Source organism: Haemaphysalis longicornis, unplaced genomic scaffold, assembly GCF_048455015.1.
Source record: "Haemaphysalis longicornis isolate Haplotype H1 unplaced genomic scaffold, Haemaphysalis longicornis Haplotype H1 scaffold_962, whole genome shotgun sequence".
Lineage (NCBI taxonomy): Eukaryota > Metazoa > Arthropoda > Arachnida > Ixodida > Ixodidae > Haemaphysalis > Haemaphysalis longicornis.
In genome coordinates this window covers 37,640-56,948 of record NW_027526469.1, presented here as the reverse complement: position 1 = coordinate 56,948, position 19,309 = coordinate 37,640, and the positions used below count along the sequence as shown (strand labels likewise).

Sequence of the window (19,309 nt, the reverse complement as noted above, 5' to 3'; positions counted from 1 at the left end):
AGCATTAAATGAGTGCCTATATTCATCGGTATTCCAATAGGACTATCTTGGTGGTCTTCCTCAGTAGTATGCTAAGCTTGTTTTCCTGCGTGTTGGTTATATTTGAGTGGGAAATGTGACACCGAGTTTTCGACGTAATTAGGGCATCTCTGAGACGCAATATATCTGAAAGTCCCCTGTTTTAAAGCATGGCTTTACTAATCTCGTCGAGCGGTTTCGCCGTCGTGGTAAATTTGACTTTCATTTGACCGCAGCTACGCCGTATCCTTGGCAACGTACCAAGGTTCGCTCCTGACCACGCGACTCGCCGCGTGCATGCAGGCTTAGCCATGAGTGGGAGCGAGACCTGGCCGTCTTCTCTGAGCGTTGCGTGCGAACAGGAGGCTTTGAGCCGTAGTCGGCAAGCGGCGTCTGACCACCCCGCGGATATCGCCCGGCGAGCCGTTCGGCTCGGAAAACCCGGAATGGGGACCAAAAGCGTAGAAAAAGGCAGGCCTTGCACGAATAGTACAATAATTACAGCTAAATAAAAGGTTAACCAGGTGAAACCCAAGACTTAACCAGGCTAAGGCCAAGCATTCGGTTAGCATATATAGGGTTAAGTGAGCTAAGCCGCAGCCATTTTTGGTTGGTGTCTCCCTTGGCTTTATGATGCTAATAATAGGTGCATGTCCGTCTTCGCCGTTACTTTAAATGTGGAGGCCAAGCACTTAGGGTTTACCGACTGGGCTGAATAATTTGCCTTGAATGTGTAACTTAATGCACGGCACTTTCGTGCGTTGGCTCTACACCAGTAATACACCCCGGTTTTTTTCGACGGAGCACTCCAGTTCTATGTCCCTAGCTGCCGCTTCTACGGCTTGTAGTGCTTGTTGGAGAGTTTCCTGTATGTGTCTTGGGCTGCCACTGTTAGCCCGTGTTGTTAGATCATCTGCATTCAGGGTATGCATAACCCTAGGTATCATTGTTAGAGCTCTGTGTATTGTAAGGATTTCCATTGAACAGAGTGGGAGACAATAAATACCCCTGTGGTATTCATTGTGGTAAGTGGGTAATCAGCTTCGACTTGTATTTTCCTCTGCTTATTGTTAATAATCTAGTGCTGAGAAACTCGGGGACGTAGTTGTAAAGATTCACTCCCCACTTTGTTCTGGAGAGCTCCTCGAACATGGGGTCATGATGCACGTGGTCAGAGACTTTGTAAAGTCTATCGTAAGTAGAGGCTTAAGTTGTACCGAGCTGAGTTCCGTAATCACGTCTGCATTCTGTGCGGATATTCCAGCGATGTAGAACCGGAGCCGGGTTCATTACCGCTTTCCACGCATGGCAGCGGCCGGTGAAGCAAAAGTTGTCGCTTCTTTTTTCGTAGCATATACCCACTTGATTGTCAAGGAATCGGGAGCTTAGAGGGGCATAGTGCGCGCTTCACAAAACTGAATTCGAAACGTAAAGTTTATATAACTGTGCGTGCCGCGTAACGCGTGAACTTGACGGCACGTGAGTAGAACAGGTGCACACTAGCCACTCAGTACTTTAATTCTAGCGATTGATTGATTGTAGGGTTTAACGCGCCGACGCAACGCAGGCGATGAAGCGCGCCGGACTAATTTTGACCACCTGGGGATCTTTAACGTGCGCCGAAATCTCGTACGGCCGTTTTTGCTTTTCGCCTTCACCAGAAAAGCGGCCGCCGCGGCCGGGAATAGAACCCGCGTCCTCGTGCTCAGCTGCACAACGCCTTATCCACTGATCCGCCGCGGCGCGTAACCGCAAATTTGGCAATATACCGTTCTCACCAATTCAACAATGCGGTCACCGATCATTTTAATTCATCAATACCTAGTTATTTCGTGGATTAAATGTTCCCATAATGAATTATTCACAAATCAGTTTTAAATCTGTATTTTGGTAATACTCGTCGCAATATAACCGTTTGCAATAGAGTACTTGCAAAATAACACTTAAACATACAGCAGTGTCTGGAAAGCTTGTTTGTTTTTGCGATTACACTTTGGTCAACATCATGCTTTTCTAGCAAGAACTCTGCGTGTCGAGATATCGGCGCAGTTGAATTACCCTCGGGGGTCAAAATTAATCCAGAGCCGTCTACTATAGCGCGCCTTGTAAGCCCTGGTGTAGCTTCGGCACGTAAGCCCATAAAATTTGAAGCATTATGCTTTTTTTATTATCTGACCACGCAGCCGGGCAATCGGTAATGTCGAATTCAAACTGAAGTTCTCCAGTGAATTCTGCCCGGGCAAGGCATTGATGTATGGAAGTACCTACCCCCTTCGTATATAGTTCCATATCAATGTCGTTTAGCTGCCGTTGGGACAGCAATGTATAAGGAAACATAAAAGAAGCAAATGCAAGCGTATTCGTCAGGTCCCGAGTTGCTTACCACAGTTGCGGCCTTGAATAAAGCAAAAAGGACAGAGCTTGCAGAGTTCACCTTATTGATATAGAGTAACATGACATCGGATGGACATGTACATACACATTTCGGTTTTGTTGGAGGCGAACGCTATAGAGGCGGAACTTCGAATCTCTGCGGTCGCCCGAAAGCGCGCTGAAAGTTCAAAACAACAGCTGTTGGAAACGGTCAGGCCGACGCGCTCCCGACACGACTGACTTGACTTCTTCAGCAGGCCGGTCGTCTCGTGGCTTGCCGATGCCAGAACACGCAAGCCTCTTTTCTAAGGTTAGTGTTTGCATCTATTTTTTGCCTGGAACAATTATAACAGCACAGCAGAGCAGTTTTTATGTTTTTATGAGGTATGGAATGACTATTTATCACTCGTAGTGAAATAATTACCGTAAATATACCTCAGTGCAAATCGCACCATGTTTTGTGCCTCCAGGCAAACGATAACGAAATAACGCCATTTCGATTAGCTCTTTCACGCATGTAAGCAGCGGATAGGGTGAATTGAAGAAGGAGGAGGAGGAGGAGGAGGAGGAGGAGGAGAAGAGAAATAAATCACTTTATTTTAACGGAACCCTGCAACAGTTTTTTTAACTTTTTTTTTTAAATCATAAATACTTGCAGAATGTAGTCACCCAACACACTCAGTACTTAGGTCAGAGAGCTGCGAAGTGCCTCAGCCAAAAATTACCGCTCTATGCCCATCAGATAACTTGTAAACTCGCTCAAAAGATTTTTCTCTCTTTCCCGGTCTTGACGTTCTTCGACGGCTCGAATTACTTCACTAAGCATGTAGCGGCTGTTGGCCGGTTTTCCTTCAGTTGCCGCAATGAACGCTTTTCGATAGCAACTTAAAAAAAAAAGACACAAAAACAAAGCAGAAATGGAGGAGGAGGAGGTAGCCTTTATTGTGGCAGGAAGACTCTAAGTCAACTGGGGGAAGGGGAAGTAGAAGGTGGGGGGTTTGTAACTTGAGACATCTTAAATGCGTAATATCTGGTGCGACAAGCAAATCACGCAGTGCCGCTCCGTGCTGGCGATAACTATAGCTTTTGCAGTGCTGCCAGACGCGAAAGAAAAAGTGACAGCGTTTATAGAAAGTGTTGCAGGGTCTCTTAAAGGGACACTGAAGTGATATGTAAACATTGCGGGATTACTAGCGGAAATTGTAGTCCGGAGTCCCCAGGCCATGTTTCGACCACTCTAGGGGCGTTTACGCGATTTTATTTAGTAGAAAAACTAATTCGAAAATGCTGTCCTCCTCTCTTTACGCTCGCCCATTTTCTGTGGCGTTTTCGTGTGACGTCAGGAGGGGATGAGCTGGCAATTGGCTGCGCCACGGCTGCGCTACTGCACGGCTCCCCGGCCGACAGAGTCAGTCGGCCCAGCGTTTCGTCCGCCGGCCGCCGGCGGGTCGTCGCAATCAAGGAGGTTAAAAAAAATTGCTTGGTCGCAATTCGTTCGCTTAGTTGAAACGAAGCCAGGACACGTTTGTGAATGGAAGAATGTGCCTTTCTTTACTTGGTTTGTTGTACACTGTATCTAGCTCCAAGTCAAGGTCGCTTCACACAAGCGCTCGACGCTTCGCTGACTGGTACGCCAGTAGGAAAATATAAGGCCTCTTGAAGGCGGGAGAAGAGTCAGCGAAGTCAATATAGGTACTAAGGAAATAAAATCAACTGATATTTTTACCGTACAGCGTAAAACTAGGGCGCGGGAAGCACTTTTTTGCGCTGGGCGAACAAGCACAGCGGTCAGCAGCACGACTACGCATCTGCGAACGCTTTTCCGTCTACGAAATGCAATTGCTAGACGTGAGCTACTGTGGAAACTCGGGCGACGCTTACTGCACGATCGCAGTACAACAAATAGTCACCTAAGCTGCTTGAAATGCCAAAACTAAATAAAAGTGTCAACCGGTTGTACAATATGTACCCAATATTAGCAAGGTCTTCGCGTCCCGCTCCGTGGCTCAGTGGACTGGGGCGCTGGGTATTTCACCGCAAATGTTTTGCAGGGCACGAGTTCGAATCCCCGCGGGTACGTGCTTTTTTTTTGTAAGTTAACTTTTTTGTTTTCCGCCGATGTTTTCTATATCGAGTTCACCTTTTTTTGGGCCGCAACGTTCATGGCTACACGAACTAGTTCACAAAACGCGCGCAGGCTGGCACTGGCGCGCTAGCGAGTTCTCGTTGGCGTGCTGTTGCCATAAGCGCCGACTGCTTGCAGGCAGTGGGCACAGGCCAGAATGAACAGACCCTTGGCCTGGTGCTAACACGCTTTTTACGATACAGGCATGAGGGAGGCAAGCTCCAAATATGGGGGAAAAGCGCATGACATTTGGGCGTCTTCGGGTACCCGGAGGGCGTTCATGCACTGCGTAGGTCTCGGCTAGTGAATGCTACGACTACAAGCCGTCCTGGTAGGCTTATCTTGTGCATTTTACAGCCGACAACATGGCAGAAGCGCGGTACGATGATTACTAAGATATTGAGAATGCCCTTCCAACAACGCCATTGGTTATGTTTTACAGAACCGAAACCGAAACCGAAACTTGTGTGATTGCTAACCTTGGGCATCATCCAATCACGGCGCCCCTCCTCCCAACGTCACAGCCCTAGTTGGTGCGGCCGCCGCAAACCGCGCATGGTAGTTTTTCTTCTTTCGCGCTTTGTAAAATAATTACCGATTTGTCAACCGGATAAACGATGAAAAGTGTGCTAATTTGAGCCAGTCTACGCAGTGCAAGCAAAAACGGGAGCTTGACAAATTCACTTCAGTGTCCCTTTAAGGAAGTTGGCTCAGGAACACGTGCTATATTAAGTAACTGTTTTCCCGTTTTTCTTGTAATGAGCAAAGGAACTAACACCTTTTGTTTTTGAGTTATTATTAATGGACGGAATTAGTTCTTCCAGTACTTTACTCATATTTTACTGAGAGATTTTCAAATATCTCTCCATCTCACCTTCTCTACTCGCCAGGCCATCAATGCAAGCTTGTTTGAGCGCTTGCCGGCCACAGAACGTCCGTGTGCCCGATTGAAAAATATGTGGGAGCCATAAGCCTCATAGATACACGTTACGGGGTGTGAACTTAAAACAGGATTTCTTACAGCGAATCTGTTAGTAGTACTTTCGTGAGAGGTTTTCGCAACACCGACGTTGTTGTTGTCATCGTTTGGGTAGGCGCGAAAATAAATCAGGTAATCCTCCACTTCCTCGTCCTTCTCTTCATAATCATCATAATCGTTACATCAACCTGCCCCTCACGGAGGGAAGAGCAGCTGATGCTGCATTATCCCCTTGAGGGAAGTGGTTGTGACCCCTCTTCGTAAAAGATACAGGAGGAATGATCGTTGGGAGGGGCGGTATGAATAGCAGTGTCTTTTTTTATGATTTGCCCATCGGATTGCTGTGTTTCTGCGATTACCACCCACTTTTATTGAGGGGAAACGAAGTTTCTGATATTCCGTGCTAGACATTAGACTCGAGTTTGAGATGGAAATAAAGCGCAATTGCATCGCATTCTTGCTGGCTTCGCTAGAAAACATTAGGGAAAATCAATATACTTACTCGGTGGTGCGATTATTTATTTGAATTAATGAATTTATCAAAATTAATTATTAATGTTATACGACGTTCCCGGAGGTGTAACGAATGATATAATGTAATTATCGAAAAGTTACTCAATTGTAGCGCGCACTGGCAATTCCCTCAAAGTCCTCATATTTCATGGGTAGTGGAGGAGGAGAATAAACATTTATTGAGCATAAGTGCTGATGGCAGGGCATTCGCCCGGTGAAGGGCATCCTTATTCCGGGATACCCAGGCTGCGACTTGCCGTCCAGGCCCTCATGACCAGTTCTTGCTGGTGTCCAAGGTCCGGATCGACCAGACAAGCCATCCACTGCTCAAAAGTTGGGAAGGGATTGGGGGGTAGGTCTGGAGTTTTTTGGCACTCCCATACCTGGTGGTACAGGGTGCCCGGCGTTGGACAGAAATTGCAAAGGGAGGGATACTGAGTCGGGTAGATGGAATGGCGGAGGGTGCTGTGGGTATAAGAATTTGTCTGCAATCGCCGAAGAGTGGTGGCTTTTTCTCTGCTTAATTGAGGATGAGGTGGTGGGAATACTCTTCTGCCGAGCCTATAATGTCCCACGACGTCTGAGTACCGGAGAAGTGGGTCCGTTTTGGTGTCAGCGGAGAACATTCCGTCTCGGGTAATGGCCCGGTGTATGTACGAGAGAGAGAGAGAGAGAGAGAGAGAGAGAGAAGAGAGAGAGAGAGAGAGAGAGAGAGAGAGAGAGAGAGAGAGAGAGAGAGAGAGAGAGAGAGAGAGAGAGAGACTTACAATCTTTGAATACACTTATACACTTCATGCGTGCCCTCCTCAGGTTTATGTTACTGGAGCTGGCCCGTTTTTTTTTTCGGTGGAGGCAAAGAAGCGAACTTCCCGCACGTACGATACTACGGCTCGGCAGTATACGTAGGGTTTCTAAAAGGGACCCTGAAACATGAATGTGCGTAGTTCTGTGGGTACGCGAGCGGGACAGTGTGAAGTTGCAGTTTTGTTATGCTTTTATTTATTCATCTATTTATTTATTTATTTATCACATACTGTGGACCAAGTATGGTCCATGCAGGAGAGGGCGATACAGTTCAAAATTCTTCTGCAAAACTTCTTTTTCTGCTAACCGAACTAATAGCAAAACTTTCTATTCAACATCGGGACGAATTTAGTTCTTTTCTCATTTTTCCGCGGCCTACCGCTGCTTAAATTTAGCTTCAGCAACTTTAGCAAACTTCTAACACATTCGAATCTGATGGCTTAGTTTTTAGCAGTACATACATCTTTTCATTTGCCAAGCAACTTATCGGGCCTTACTTCTCGCAGACAGAGCATATATTGTTTGCTCCCTGATAAGCGGTCGAGAAAGCGCCACCTTCTAAAAATACTTCCTTACCACACAGGCTGCAGATTCAGCAACCCGGAATAACACCGAGGAGCCAACACAGTGCCGCTGCCTCTTTGTGTTTAGACTCAAGCTTCTAGCATGGCGATTGGTAAGTCTCGAATAATAGATCGTGGTTACATGTCACAAGTGGTGTCACACGTGGTGTTAAGAAGTAACAATACCGCCTTTGTTATTTATTTTTATTTCTAAATACTGCAGGCCCCGCTCGTGCACTTGCAGGAGCAAAAGGGAGATATCTGCGAATCTATTTCTCTCAACGCATCTGGTAGGATTCATATATTCGGGCTTCGGAGTTTGCTTTATGCTTTCTTAAAAAGGGGTATGTCAAAAGTACCAGGTTTTTCCGCACAAACTCGTCCTCTTGCAAATGAGGGGTCCTACCCGCTGTCGTTTGCCACCAGGTCAACAGGCGCTTGGTCGCGTCCCTCCGGAATCGATTGGAGACCCTGATTTCGGGTGGGTATTGGGCGCGGGCGGTATCAACGTTAGTTTCCGGAAGGAGAAGAGATGGACAAGGACGCACCACAACGATCGCAGTGACGTTGGGAATCATCACTAAACTTTCTTACACCCTTTTTGGCCGAAAAGGGTGTAAGAATCTTGGCGAACCCCTTTAAAAGGTGTTTTGGCGAAAAAAGGTTTGTACGAATGAAAAAAGGGTGTGCGTATAAACACCCTAAATAAAGGGTGTAAGGTTGCTGAACACCCTAAAATAAGGGTAAGGTTGCTGAAGGTTGCTGCCAGGGAAGCGGCCACACAAGGCAATGCGAATCGCTGGAGCGCGCAGCATTCAACACAAACAGTCGTCAATACGCACAAGTTACACTGGAACACAAATGAATTGAGCAAGAAAACCAACGGGATGCAAGCGCTACAATGAATGCATACTCACTTAGTAATGCATGTGCTCTTTTTGCTTTTATATACAGCAAAAGAAAGCCCCCGATCGAGTCGATGGGCTTGTCGCAAAAAACATATTTTAGTGCTAATTTTGGAACTATGCATTTTACTATGAGAACATACAAATTAATACGCGGATTTGCAAAAAAATGTTTAGTCACGAGGTAGTTTTTGTGTTCCGTAAGTTATAGAATTTTATTAAACGCCGAACAAACCCTTCCCACCACGTCAAAACCCTTCAAAGAGGGTGTTCATTATTTCAACACCCCTTTTTTTCAGAAGGGTGTAAAGTTGCAAATTAAGGTGTTTGAAACTAAGAAAAAGGGTGTAAGCGAAAGGGTGTAAAAAAAGACCACCAACTAAGAAAAAATTGGGCCCATCTCCCCACGAGGGGGGGGGGCTCGAGTAAATGCGTCGCGTAGGGGGTGGGTGTATTGCTTTAACGTTAGTGTTTGGGAGTGGTGGTGGGGTGGTAGTGAATGTGTTAACTATTATTGCTTATTACTATTAATTATTATTATTTCTTTCATATATTAATTATTACTTTTGTGATTTTGCGACTCGAGTCCCCCCTCGTGGAGAGATGGGTTTTTCTTTTTTTTTTGTGACGCAAGAGGTGAAGGCAAGGAGTAGGTTGTTGTAAGTCGTTATTTATTTATTTGTTGCTGTTGTTGTATTGGACGCTAAGAACGACGGCTTCGTGGTCGCTAAAGTGTACTGTTAAGAGGTCTGTAAGCAGTGGTCGTGCGTTGCAGCAACTGGTGAAGACGAGATCGATGCAACCCGCCGCGGTGGCTCAGTGGCTAAGGCGTTGCGCTGCTGAGCACGAGGTCGCGGGTTCGATTCCCGGCCGCGGCGGTCGCTTTTCTGATGGAGGCGAAAAGCAAAAACGCCCGTGTGTACGAGATTTCGGCGCACGATAAAGATCCCCAGGTGGTCAAAATTAATCCGGAGCCCTCCACTACGGCGCGCCTCATCGCCTGCGTTGCGTCGGCGCGTTAAACCCTACAATCAAATCGAGATCGATGCAACTGCTGCCGTGTATCAGCAGCTTCTTGACGTAGTTTGAATGTGTCAAGGATATAAGGCGCGTTCATACCCTTTGATTCTGTGTCGCTTTTGTGGCGCGAGGTATGTGGCGCGAGGTATGGTGGCCTTACATTGGCCACCATAAGGACAGTGTTTTGAAGCGGGTCACACGTATGTGTCTTCCTCCAAATGCAAAAACGTTTTTCTTTAAGCTGCATACATCAACACTCCCAGTGAAAACATGGTTGCGCGAGAAAGGAATGTCTATTCCTTGGTCTGACAATTGCCGTTTATGCAATCAACCTGAAACCATTGATCATTGTTTTGTTTTGTGCCGGGATGCGGTGTTTTTCTGGGATGTGTTGCAACGAACTCTTAAAAAGGACGTGGACATTACCCCTTATACAATTCGGTTCTTGCTTTTTAGATGTTACTGGAGTGCCCTATGATATGTTTGTTGTGATCGGATTGTATAGCTTGTGGAAGTGCCGCATGACGGACAGGCACGCGGAACCCCCTCGCCCAACGAAGTCCATTTTTCGGGAGCAAACTGCGTTGGTGCGGAGCATTTATGCGGCGCAAAGTGACCCACCAGAATGGCTGCATCTGTTGGACGCGTGCGTCTGCTTGCCAGAGTTTTAACGGACGGCTTATTTTAGCTGCAGTGATGTGCATCTTCTTGGATGACTCCTAACTTTTGTAGGCTGTATTAAGGGCAGTTTTCCATGCAGTAAAGAAAAAAAAAGTCGCTTTTGTGGCGCAGTGGGAAGAGCACCATGTACCCCGCGTTCCGCCCATAGGGTCGTGGGTTCGAAACCAGGCGCCGATAACTATTATTTTTTTTATATAGTGTAGGGGGAGGGGTGCGGACCTGTTGTTGAGAGCGAGGAGGGTAGCGTGATGCGGGAGAGGAGGAGTGGGGGAGAGGGCGCACCTGCGCGCTGAGCTGTTGCGGACGGACGGCGGACGCTACATGTGAGTTAAAGAAATGCTCTGCATTTAAAAGGTGAAGGGACCTCGAACTTTTGTACCTGTTTACACGGCTGCTAAAATATTCAGTGAAGAAAATATTCAGTCCACCCGTGTAAACAGGTACAAAAGAAATGCTCTGCATTTAAAAGGTGAAGGGACCTCCAACTTTTGTACCTGTTTACACGGGTGGACTGAATATTTTCTTCAGGCGGGGATGTTTTGTACCTCACGATGTTTAAAGCAATATGAATTGGCATAATTTATTACCAGTAAAGCTGTTTAAGCTTGAGCTAGTTTCGGTGGCGTTAGCAAATAAATACAAAGAAAAAGAACTGCGGCACCTGTAAAGGGTGCACCACCGCAGATAAGGTATGATAGCAGTAAAGTCGGCTTTCGAGCTTGTTAGAATGTGAGCACAAGGGGCGTATGCGTATGCGCACCTCTTACTATACCATTTCAAAGGTACTAATCTTTTTTTGGATTCTAAAAGGCACAAAAATTGGCCCAGCTTGCAATAGTGTTGCAAGGCTGGAAAAACTGCACAGCTGGGGGCCGACCCAGCTTGTTTCCCCCTTGAATCCCCCGGCAGTCGGGGGGAACACTGGAACAGCCTTGTAAAATCCCGTTAAACTTGGCCTCACCCCTCAGCGGTCATCCTAGCTTAGCAAGAACATTGCAAAGCTTCGCAAACATAACAAAACTTAGCAAGACCAGAAGAAACTAGGTCGACCCCCAGCTCCGATGTTCTTTTTTTGCAACTGAACACATATTTCACACCGTTTCAACACCCTACAGAAAGCCAAGCGTGTTGCAGTCAGTAAACACCCTTTTCGCCACACGACTATAGTCTTTTTGATTTTGAAGGTTCAAATTGGTGTTTCACGTGCCAAAGCTAAACATGGGGCACGAGGTGCACCGCATATGGAAAAGAGCGATCATTTCATAGGAGCAATTATTTTTTTTGCGTTGGAAAATTTCTTGCGGGTAGAGGAGTATATGAGGGGGTGTCTTGTTTTTTACAGTGCTATTATTCATCCAAGCATGGCCTTATTCAATGAACAGCTGAACACCTTTTTCACACCCTTTCAACACCCTAAGAAAAATCAAGGGTGTTGAAGTTGATCAACACCCTTTTTTCACACAAAAAGAGTGTAGAGCTAGGAAAAGGGTGTTGCGATTCAAAAAAAAAGGGTGTAAAGGCCTCCCAACACCGTTTTTCCACTTATGCTACACCCTTTTTGGCTAAAAGGGTGTCAAAAGTTTAGTGTGCACTGCTCTTTTCATAGAAGGCGAGAGCTTAATTTGACCGTTAGGGCCAAATGGGAATTGTTTGGTTCCTGGGGGCATGCACTGACGATGATTTAGAAACGAGCTGACGTGTAACAGAGCATGCCCAGTGGACAACGCCAAGCTAAAGCCAGATCCCGGGCGGGCAGCAACCGCAGGAGCCATACAGCAGCAGAAGAAAATCATCGAGCAGACATCGTTGCCGGGTTTCTATGCCGTGGACATCAACTACCTGCCCTTCTGGCTGCTAGGGTCCTCCGTGGTGATCGCGGCACTGCTTCTGGCTTTGGTCCTCTACGCCTGCTCCAGGCGACACGCGCTTGGACCGGGGCGCACACAGGTTACTATGGACCTCTTACAGTCACCACTAATTGCGCGGATATTTATACGGCTACCAGAGAAAAACTGCCCATGCATTTTTTTAGGTGCACGTCCGTCTGTGATCCTTGGGACGACCCGCACCCATTTCAGAATTTGGCAAGCGCGTGAAACGCAGCCTGGTGAAGCAGCAATTGCAGAAAGAAAAACACTAATTTAAACTCAAGACTTATAACGGCTACACTTTTCTTATGTTATTGTTTACTTCTGGCTTGATTGGGCTTGCCTGATTGCTCGAATGATTTATTAGTTCCTTGCTGGGTCTCCAATGGCTAAATTCGTATGAAAACTACGAATGAAGTGAAGAAAGCCCTTCGCCTTGAGGAGAGTAAGCTTACGAGCGGCTGATTGCATTACCGACGATGTATGTTATTTTCGATGACTTGTATTGAAACTTTTGCAACTTGCGAATGTCAGTCCTTCCGTCTCCAGACGCTTGATTGGCCTTTTATACCCATTTGTTTAAATGAGCTCACACCAAAGCCTGTTTGCTGGTTTATGTCAATAAAAATGAGAAGCAAATATGGTATACAAAATCAGAATGGCCTAACGCCATTCGCGAGGAACTGAGCATTTGAGCACACAAGGTGAACTTTGAGTATTGTTAGATCGTAAAAGTGTCCAGACGTTCCCTCTGCCGACGCTATGGAGCCTCTATATAGGGTTACGCACAACATCGGCATCCTTCACTGAACTCCCAGTGTGGCGCGGCCGCGTCTAGGAGCAGATCATCCTCGCAGTGAAGGATGCGCTAAGATCGCAGCAGATTAAATTGCAAATAGCTTGTAATCGCGCTTCACGTAGTTGAGGCGGCCATTAAGTGCCGTCCTTTCACTCAGCTATAGGTGACGACAACCCTTTCCAGCTTCTTGACAAGGAGGCCGTGAGGCTTCCACCCAGGCCAGATTCCCTCAAACCTGACTCGACATGCATCTTAGGCGACGGGGTGCCTTAGCTGCAAATCCCCGGAGACGATAGACCCTGTTTTTTTCTTCGTTGTTGGGAGGGCGTATATTTTTGGGATGTTTTACAGAGGACACTTTGCAAAGACTTCCCTCTACACCCTCATGACATAAGGTATCTCTCCGTAGACCAAGAGGATAGAATGCCGTATGACTTAGTCATGGCGCTGGGCCTCCACAGCATATGGCGCTCACGCACAGCAAGGCTGTACAGCGACGTCGATGCCCGTTCGGCAAAGCAGTATTTTAGAGAAAGTGTAGGTCGTTTTGTGGAAGTTATTAATTCTCAAGAGTTTTCGCCTGTGTGGCTGCCAAAAATAGAGCAGCTTACGTCATTGAAGGAATTTAATGAAACACTAGCCCTTAGTCGGGCTGCTTCACCACGTTGTTGTTGTATGATGATTACCGCTGTTGATCTGCAATGTGTTGTGTATTGACGAATCCAGGCAATAAAGGGAAAAAAGGAGAGGAGCGTGAGGGTGGTAGCACAGAGCGGAGATCGGTGCCAGAGCCCCAGTGGCTAATCACTGCTCCGCCCTAGACAGCTTTCGCGTTGAGTGGAACTGCTTTAACTTTTTGTTCACTTTCTTTCCGCGACAGCATTTCAATATTCATATTTTTTACATAAAATCAAGGAACTAACTCCCCTATGCCTTCCCTAACGTGGCTTTCCCTTGTGTTTATTGATAGGGCCCCTCATCCCATGTTCTGTGCATGCTTTGTCGAAGGCTTCCAGCCACCCGCAGCCCGACACTGATGCCTGGACTGAAACCTTGTCTCGTCTTTGGAAACATTGCTCTCTTTTTGTCTTCCTGACACGGCCGTTACACTTGCAGGCACGCTTCTGGATATACTCGAGTTCGTATTCATATAATACCGTACTGCAGGCAACAGTACATCCTATTTGTGTACTCTCTCGCTGTTATTACACCTCCAAGCCCCCTACCATTCCTGCATGCTTTCGCTTTTTTTTTTTATATCTGCACGTGCGTAACGTGGCTGAATCGCCGTGCATCTCACCGCCTGTGCAGGTTCCCCCTCGTTGCGCGGCGATCACGTTGGCCTGCCCTGCGTCCCTGCGCGGGGCGGCGCACCAAGTTCCCGAGATCGTGTTGTGTTCGTCGTGCCTCCAGCAGGACGACCTCTTCCGGCTCGACCCGACGGCGACGGTGCTTTGGAACCTGCCCCTGTCGAGGAGCCTGAACCCTTCGCCGTGCCCTCCACCCACGCCGCCACGCCCAATGCCTAATGCGAGGAGTGCCGACGGTGCGGCAATTGCACACAGCAGTGGGCAATTGATTTGATTGCTTCAATCACGTTTCAGAGATGTCTCACTAATAAGTTAAAACTACCGGGTAAATACGCACGATCAGCGTCGCAGAAAGCAAAACATGAAGAAAAAGAAATACAAGCAAAATAACACAAAAAACGATTCTCGTAACAATGCGATAGCTATAATGATTGTGAACCGAAGCTTTGTGGTTGTATTGTTCTAGTTCGAAGGCCAGCTTAGCATCCAACGGTAATTTTACCTCACTCCTGAATTCCCAATATCTACGTTCTCGGGCGAAGCTATCATTCTAGTAATGGCGGCCCGTTTTACATACCGTTCGCATTAGTTAGTGTAGCTGCATTTAATAAAATTTGAGACCAGAAGTTATAAAATTGCCTGGCATTGCTCTTGCATGGGTGAGCTTACGGTACATATTTTCCTACTTCCTTAAGAAATACGACCATATTTGTGTTACGTGGAAAAGACCATTGTACAGCGAGATCACCGGAGAACTTTTGATGCCGAATTTTGTCACTGCTGACCCTTTCGCTAGTTCCAGCAGGGCGTGGCCTATTTTCGGGTTTGCGCATCCGACAGCAATGGCGCCAACGATGGAAACCCGCTTATATTTCGCTGATTGGTTCGTAAATCGCGCTTACTTTCTTTACAAGACTTAGTTTTCCAAACAGTCTCTGAGTCAGGCAGATAATCAGCGTCACACTCCCAATAAAGGTACGCTGTCGCATTAAAAGAAACACTCGCAGAAATTTCCATGTCAAATAGAAATGAGTGAATCGTGCAATTCAATTTGCCCAGGGAGCGAGTGGTAACAACCATGTTGGCTTCAAGTTCCTCAGATTAGTCTAAATAAAGAACCCAAAACAAGCATGTGCACATCATCAAGTGGTGTATACTAATAGTGAAACTTACGAGTAGAATTCAATACAGTACATACGGAAGAAATCGGCCAGGAATATCATACGAAATGCCAAATAATTCTACGTAAAATTGAAGATTGCGGTAGAGAAAAAATACACAAGAAGATAAAAAAAATAGTTGCGGCTAAGCTCACCTAACCTTGGATATGCAAAGCAAAAGCTTGGCTTAGTATGCTTGACTCTTGGTTTCGCTTGGTTAACCTTTGATGTAGCTGTTGTGCCGGCCACGGCTCCAAGCCGTTCGGTTCAGTGCAACGCCAAGCCGTTCGGTTCAGTGCAACGCTCACAGGAGGAGGCCCGGCCTCGCTTTCATTCTCGGAGAACGCGGCGTTCCTCTTTCAGTGCGAACGCAGCGCAAGATGAGTCACAGCCTGAGACGACCCAGCAGCGAATGCGTGAGAGGCTGCGGGTTTGGTTGGCTGCCGATCAGCTGAGCGGCCGCCACCCGGCCGCCGCCGCTACGTGAGCAGAACCACTTAAAGGGGCCCTAAATAGGCTTCCGAATGTCGCCATTTCAATCGCGCAATCGCTGGAGTACCCCTTCACGACAACGTGTACCAACTATTACACCTCTGCGTAAAGCAGGGGCCGCACAAACACGAAAAAAAGATTTCACTTCCTCCCCTGGCTCACCAACCATACCTTGCCGCCACACTTGCGCGCTCTGACGCAGTTCTTTCCGGCTCTGACGCGCCTCTATGACGCACGAGACACTGCCCAGTGCGGCGCCGCGAACGCGAACCACAGCGACAGCGCTCACCGTGCAACCGGAATCTGGTGGGCGGAGCATGCGCGTCGAGTGCTAAAAAAAAAAACCGCGCGCAGGGCTTGGCGCAGCCAATGACTGCACGTACATCAAGGAGGGTGATGGATTGCCCTGTTTCTCTCGGTGGTCTTGCGCCGGGTCGATGACGTCGCGGCTTCCACAGTGCTTCGGAGGAGCTACTAGAGGAGGAGAGCCCCAGGCCTTATGGGTGGCCCCTTTTAATGAGCGATAACTCGGCTAATACTTAACGCATTTAAACAATTTTTGCGGGATGACGTTCCTTGGATAGTACTCCAGTGACTGCGCACGCAAAATCGTAACATTTGGCAGCCTATTTAGGGCCCCTTTAAAACGGGGCCTTGGGCGCAGCGCCGGCAGCGGGCCCGGCGAATCACACGAGGCGCTTTGAGGGGTGTGTCGCTGAGGGTGACTCTCCGGTCAAAAGGTTAACCTAGCGCATCCTCCGCGGAACCACTGGACAAAAGTAGCAAAGCTTTGCTTTAAAAGGCTAACACGGCGCCCAGTTACCCCTATAACATTCAGACTTCCTCAAAAACCAAACGCCTCTTCGTCTAACGACAACGATGGTTTAATTGCTCAGCCTACTCGTAAAGGGATCCGTTCGATGTGGTGTGGCTGTTGACTTTGCGTCGTTGCGTCCTTAAATCCGTGAATCTCGTCCGTCCATCAGTGAGACCAAAAAAGCCTGGCTTGAAGTCCAAACTGCTTCGACCGTGTCGGCGCAAAGGTATGGCGCAAACGTGTAGACGTCGGCTTCATAACGCGAAGTACCCAGGTTCGATGCCGACCACGGGAAGCGTTTTTTTTCCCTCGGGGTGCTTGATGTGCCTTCGCTCATAATCATCATCGTTTTGTGAAACCATTGTGTGAAGTTGCCCTTCGTGCAGTACGTTTTGGGGACAGTACGGTCGCCATCACGGAGGAATAGCAAGCTTCGCTTTGATAAAACATGAACTGAAATGCACTGAAGTGCTATTTGGGATTGTTGGTTGAACATACTTATGGACGACAGCGCAGCTGGAACAGCGCTCCTGTGTGTTTATAGGTGTTCCTTTCTGTCCGTCTTCCAGCTGCGCTATCGTTCCCTAAGTTAATAAAACGTGCCATTCTAAGCGATTTCCCATCCTTATTGTTTACGGAGGTAGCTCCAGGTTTCACTCAGAGTTGTATACAGCTTGTCATATTACCGCACACGAATACTGTGTGCTGCCGTGTAAAGTGCTTTCGATTTGTCGCATTGGCCTCAGCTGGAAGGGCAACTTTCAGCGGACACCAACAAACAGCACACTCAATAAGCAAGTAATCCGACAACGCCGCTTGCAGGCTGAATACAGTCTAGTCCACTTATAACAATATCTAAGTGCCAAGAAAATTCCATCGTTATAACCGATAATCGTTATAAGCGGGTCGAGAAAAAAAAAGCCACAAGAGAGATCAAAACATTTTATTAGCATGCAAGTGAGGTAGTGCAACTACTCGTTTGCAGAAAAGCCATAGTCAGTCAGCTTTGACCGCTTCACGCGAAGCTGACGAACATCTTTTTCGAGAGCATCTAATTGCTCCACATAGCTGAGCGGGAGGTCCTTCGCGAAAATGAAGTCCCGTAGGGACTGTATCATTCGTTGGGCCTCGTGCGATGACGGAACGGCTAGGCTGCTCAGCCGCGTCGTAGTCGTCGTCGCTCTCACCGCTGTCCGCTGCACCACGCACACTCGCAACGATCGCCTCGTCACTGAGGCACTCGGACGTTTCCACACCATCGTCGGCATGGAGAAAATCGTCGAGACCCGACGCGTCTTTGTGAAGCGCCGACCATAACTGTGGCACCCCTTCATCGTCGGGTGCTTCCGTGGCCTCCCCTGGGATCGCTTCGTCCTCGCCTGCTTCCTCCTCGTGATTTTCGGCGCGCGCGGTAAGCGGATTCAATCGCTATATCCGATATCGCGGCTCGGGAGCATCGTAATAAGCGGGTTATTTTACCATAGAAAGCATACAAAATTGGACGGTGCAATTGTTGTCCATCGTTATATCCGATATATTGTTATAAGCGGTATCGTTATAAGTGGATTCGACTGTACTTCAAAATACATGAATGCGACCGCAGGCAGCTTGGTGACCTATAGAACTAAATGCTAAGGAAGCAGGCTGGGTCGTGTTTTGAATAAAAGTACATGGAATTAGGTGCTCCGGAGATTTCAAGCAGCAAGCTGATGTTTCTTTTTTTCCTTTTTTTCTACAGGGGGTGGGGGTGCTATATCACGTGGAAGATGGAACTATTTTCCGGGCCATGACGACTCAAATGTGGGCTGTCTTTAAGGCCTTCTAGCAAGTTCTGTTTACAGGGAACGTTTAGGGCAAAGTTACTTTGTTTTGCCTGCACGGCGCCACAGCCCCTTCTCCTGGTTTGACATGGCACGCGTAGCAAAAGCGGCATTGTGTACAAGATGCAGCGCGCATCGCAAAAGCGACACTTTTCTATATTGGGCGGGAAAGCTTGCACATACCGAAGCTTTTCTAATCTTTGTAAAACAAGACCGGTAAGCGCTTAGCAAAAAAAACTTACGCCCACCTCCCCTCGTGGGAACCCTGGTGTGATGCAATGCATCTCATGGGGAGTTCCATTGGCGTTTTCCATCGTATATTGATTACGCTTATAACAGGGATTCTCACGCGAAGGGGAGGTGGGCGTAATTTTTCATTTTCACCATGCAATGCACATGCAGTACACGTATGCTCAGGTACGGTCTTTATTGCAGACGAGAATGAGTGCCTTGTGGTCCATAAAGTGCACATTTAGGGGCTCGACGATTGCATCAAGCAATCGTCGAGTACTGCGAGAGAGTGCAAGCGTAACGCGGACGACCGTCGACTGAGACCGTCGGAGCGCGGCATGCCGCTTTATATTCACAGCGCCCAAAGGAGAGGAGAGCGCGGAGAGAGAGAGTACTGCACATGCGCAGCGCGCGCAGCGCCGCCCACCGGCGCCTAGCAACGGAGTGAGAGCGCGCTGCGCCAACCCGCAGCTGTTTGGGAGAGAGTGTTCGCTATCGGAGAGAGGAGAGGAGGAGAGGCGCAGCTGTGCGGACAACGCCGGACAGACGCAGGAAGGACAGAGGGGCGAGCATGAGATGCGTTGCATCTAAAAAAAAGAAAGAAAAGAACTACAAGGGCACGTAAATAAGCACTTCTTATGAGTTGTGAACGCGAAAGCCGTTTAATGTCCAACTGAACGCTCTGGCATTGACGGCGCCGAGCTGATGTTCGGTTATTGTTAGCGCCAAAGCGTCAGCAGTGCCTGCGTGCGGCGGTGCATCGCACAGAGCGCCTCCGCTAGTGACAGCTGTGCCGGTGGCTGAGGCCAGTGCGTACTCCGTCTCCCCATC

General features: G+C 47.9%; 1 protein-coding gene across 1 annotated transcript; it reads left to right on the top strand.

Moving 5' to 3' along the window:
- Positions 1–2,544: 2,544 nt before the first annotated feature.
- On the top strand, positions 2,545–15,247 carry LOC144154826 (uncharacterized). Its single transcript, XM_077685921.1, has 4 exons — positions 2,545–2,701; positions 7,396–7,488; positions 11,738–11,928; positions 13,960–15,247. The coding sequence occupies exons 2-4, from the start codon at positions 7,479–7,481 to the stop codon at positions 14,230–14,232; spliced, it is 474 nt and encodes a 157-aa protein (XP_077542047.1). The 5' UTR covers positions 2,545–2,701; positions 7,396–7,478; the 3' UTR covers positions 14,233–15,247.
- The last annotated feature ends 4,062 nt before the right edge of the window (positions 15,248–19,309 follow it).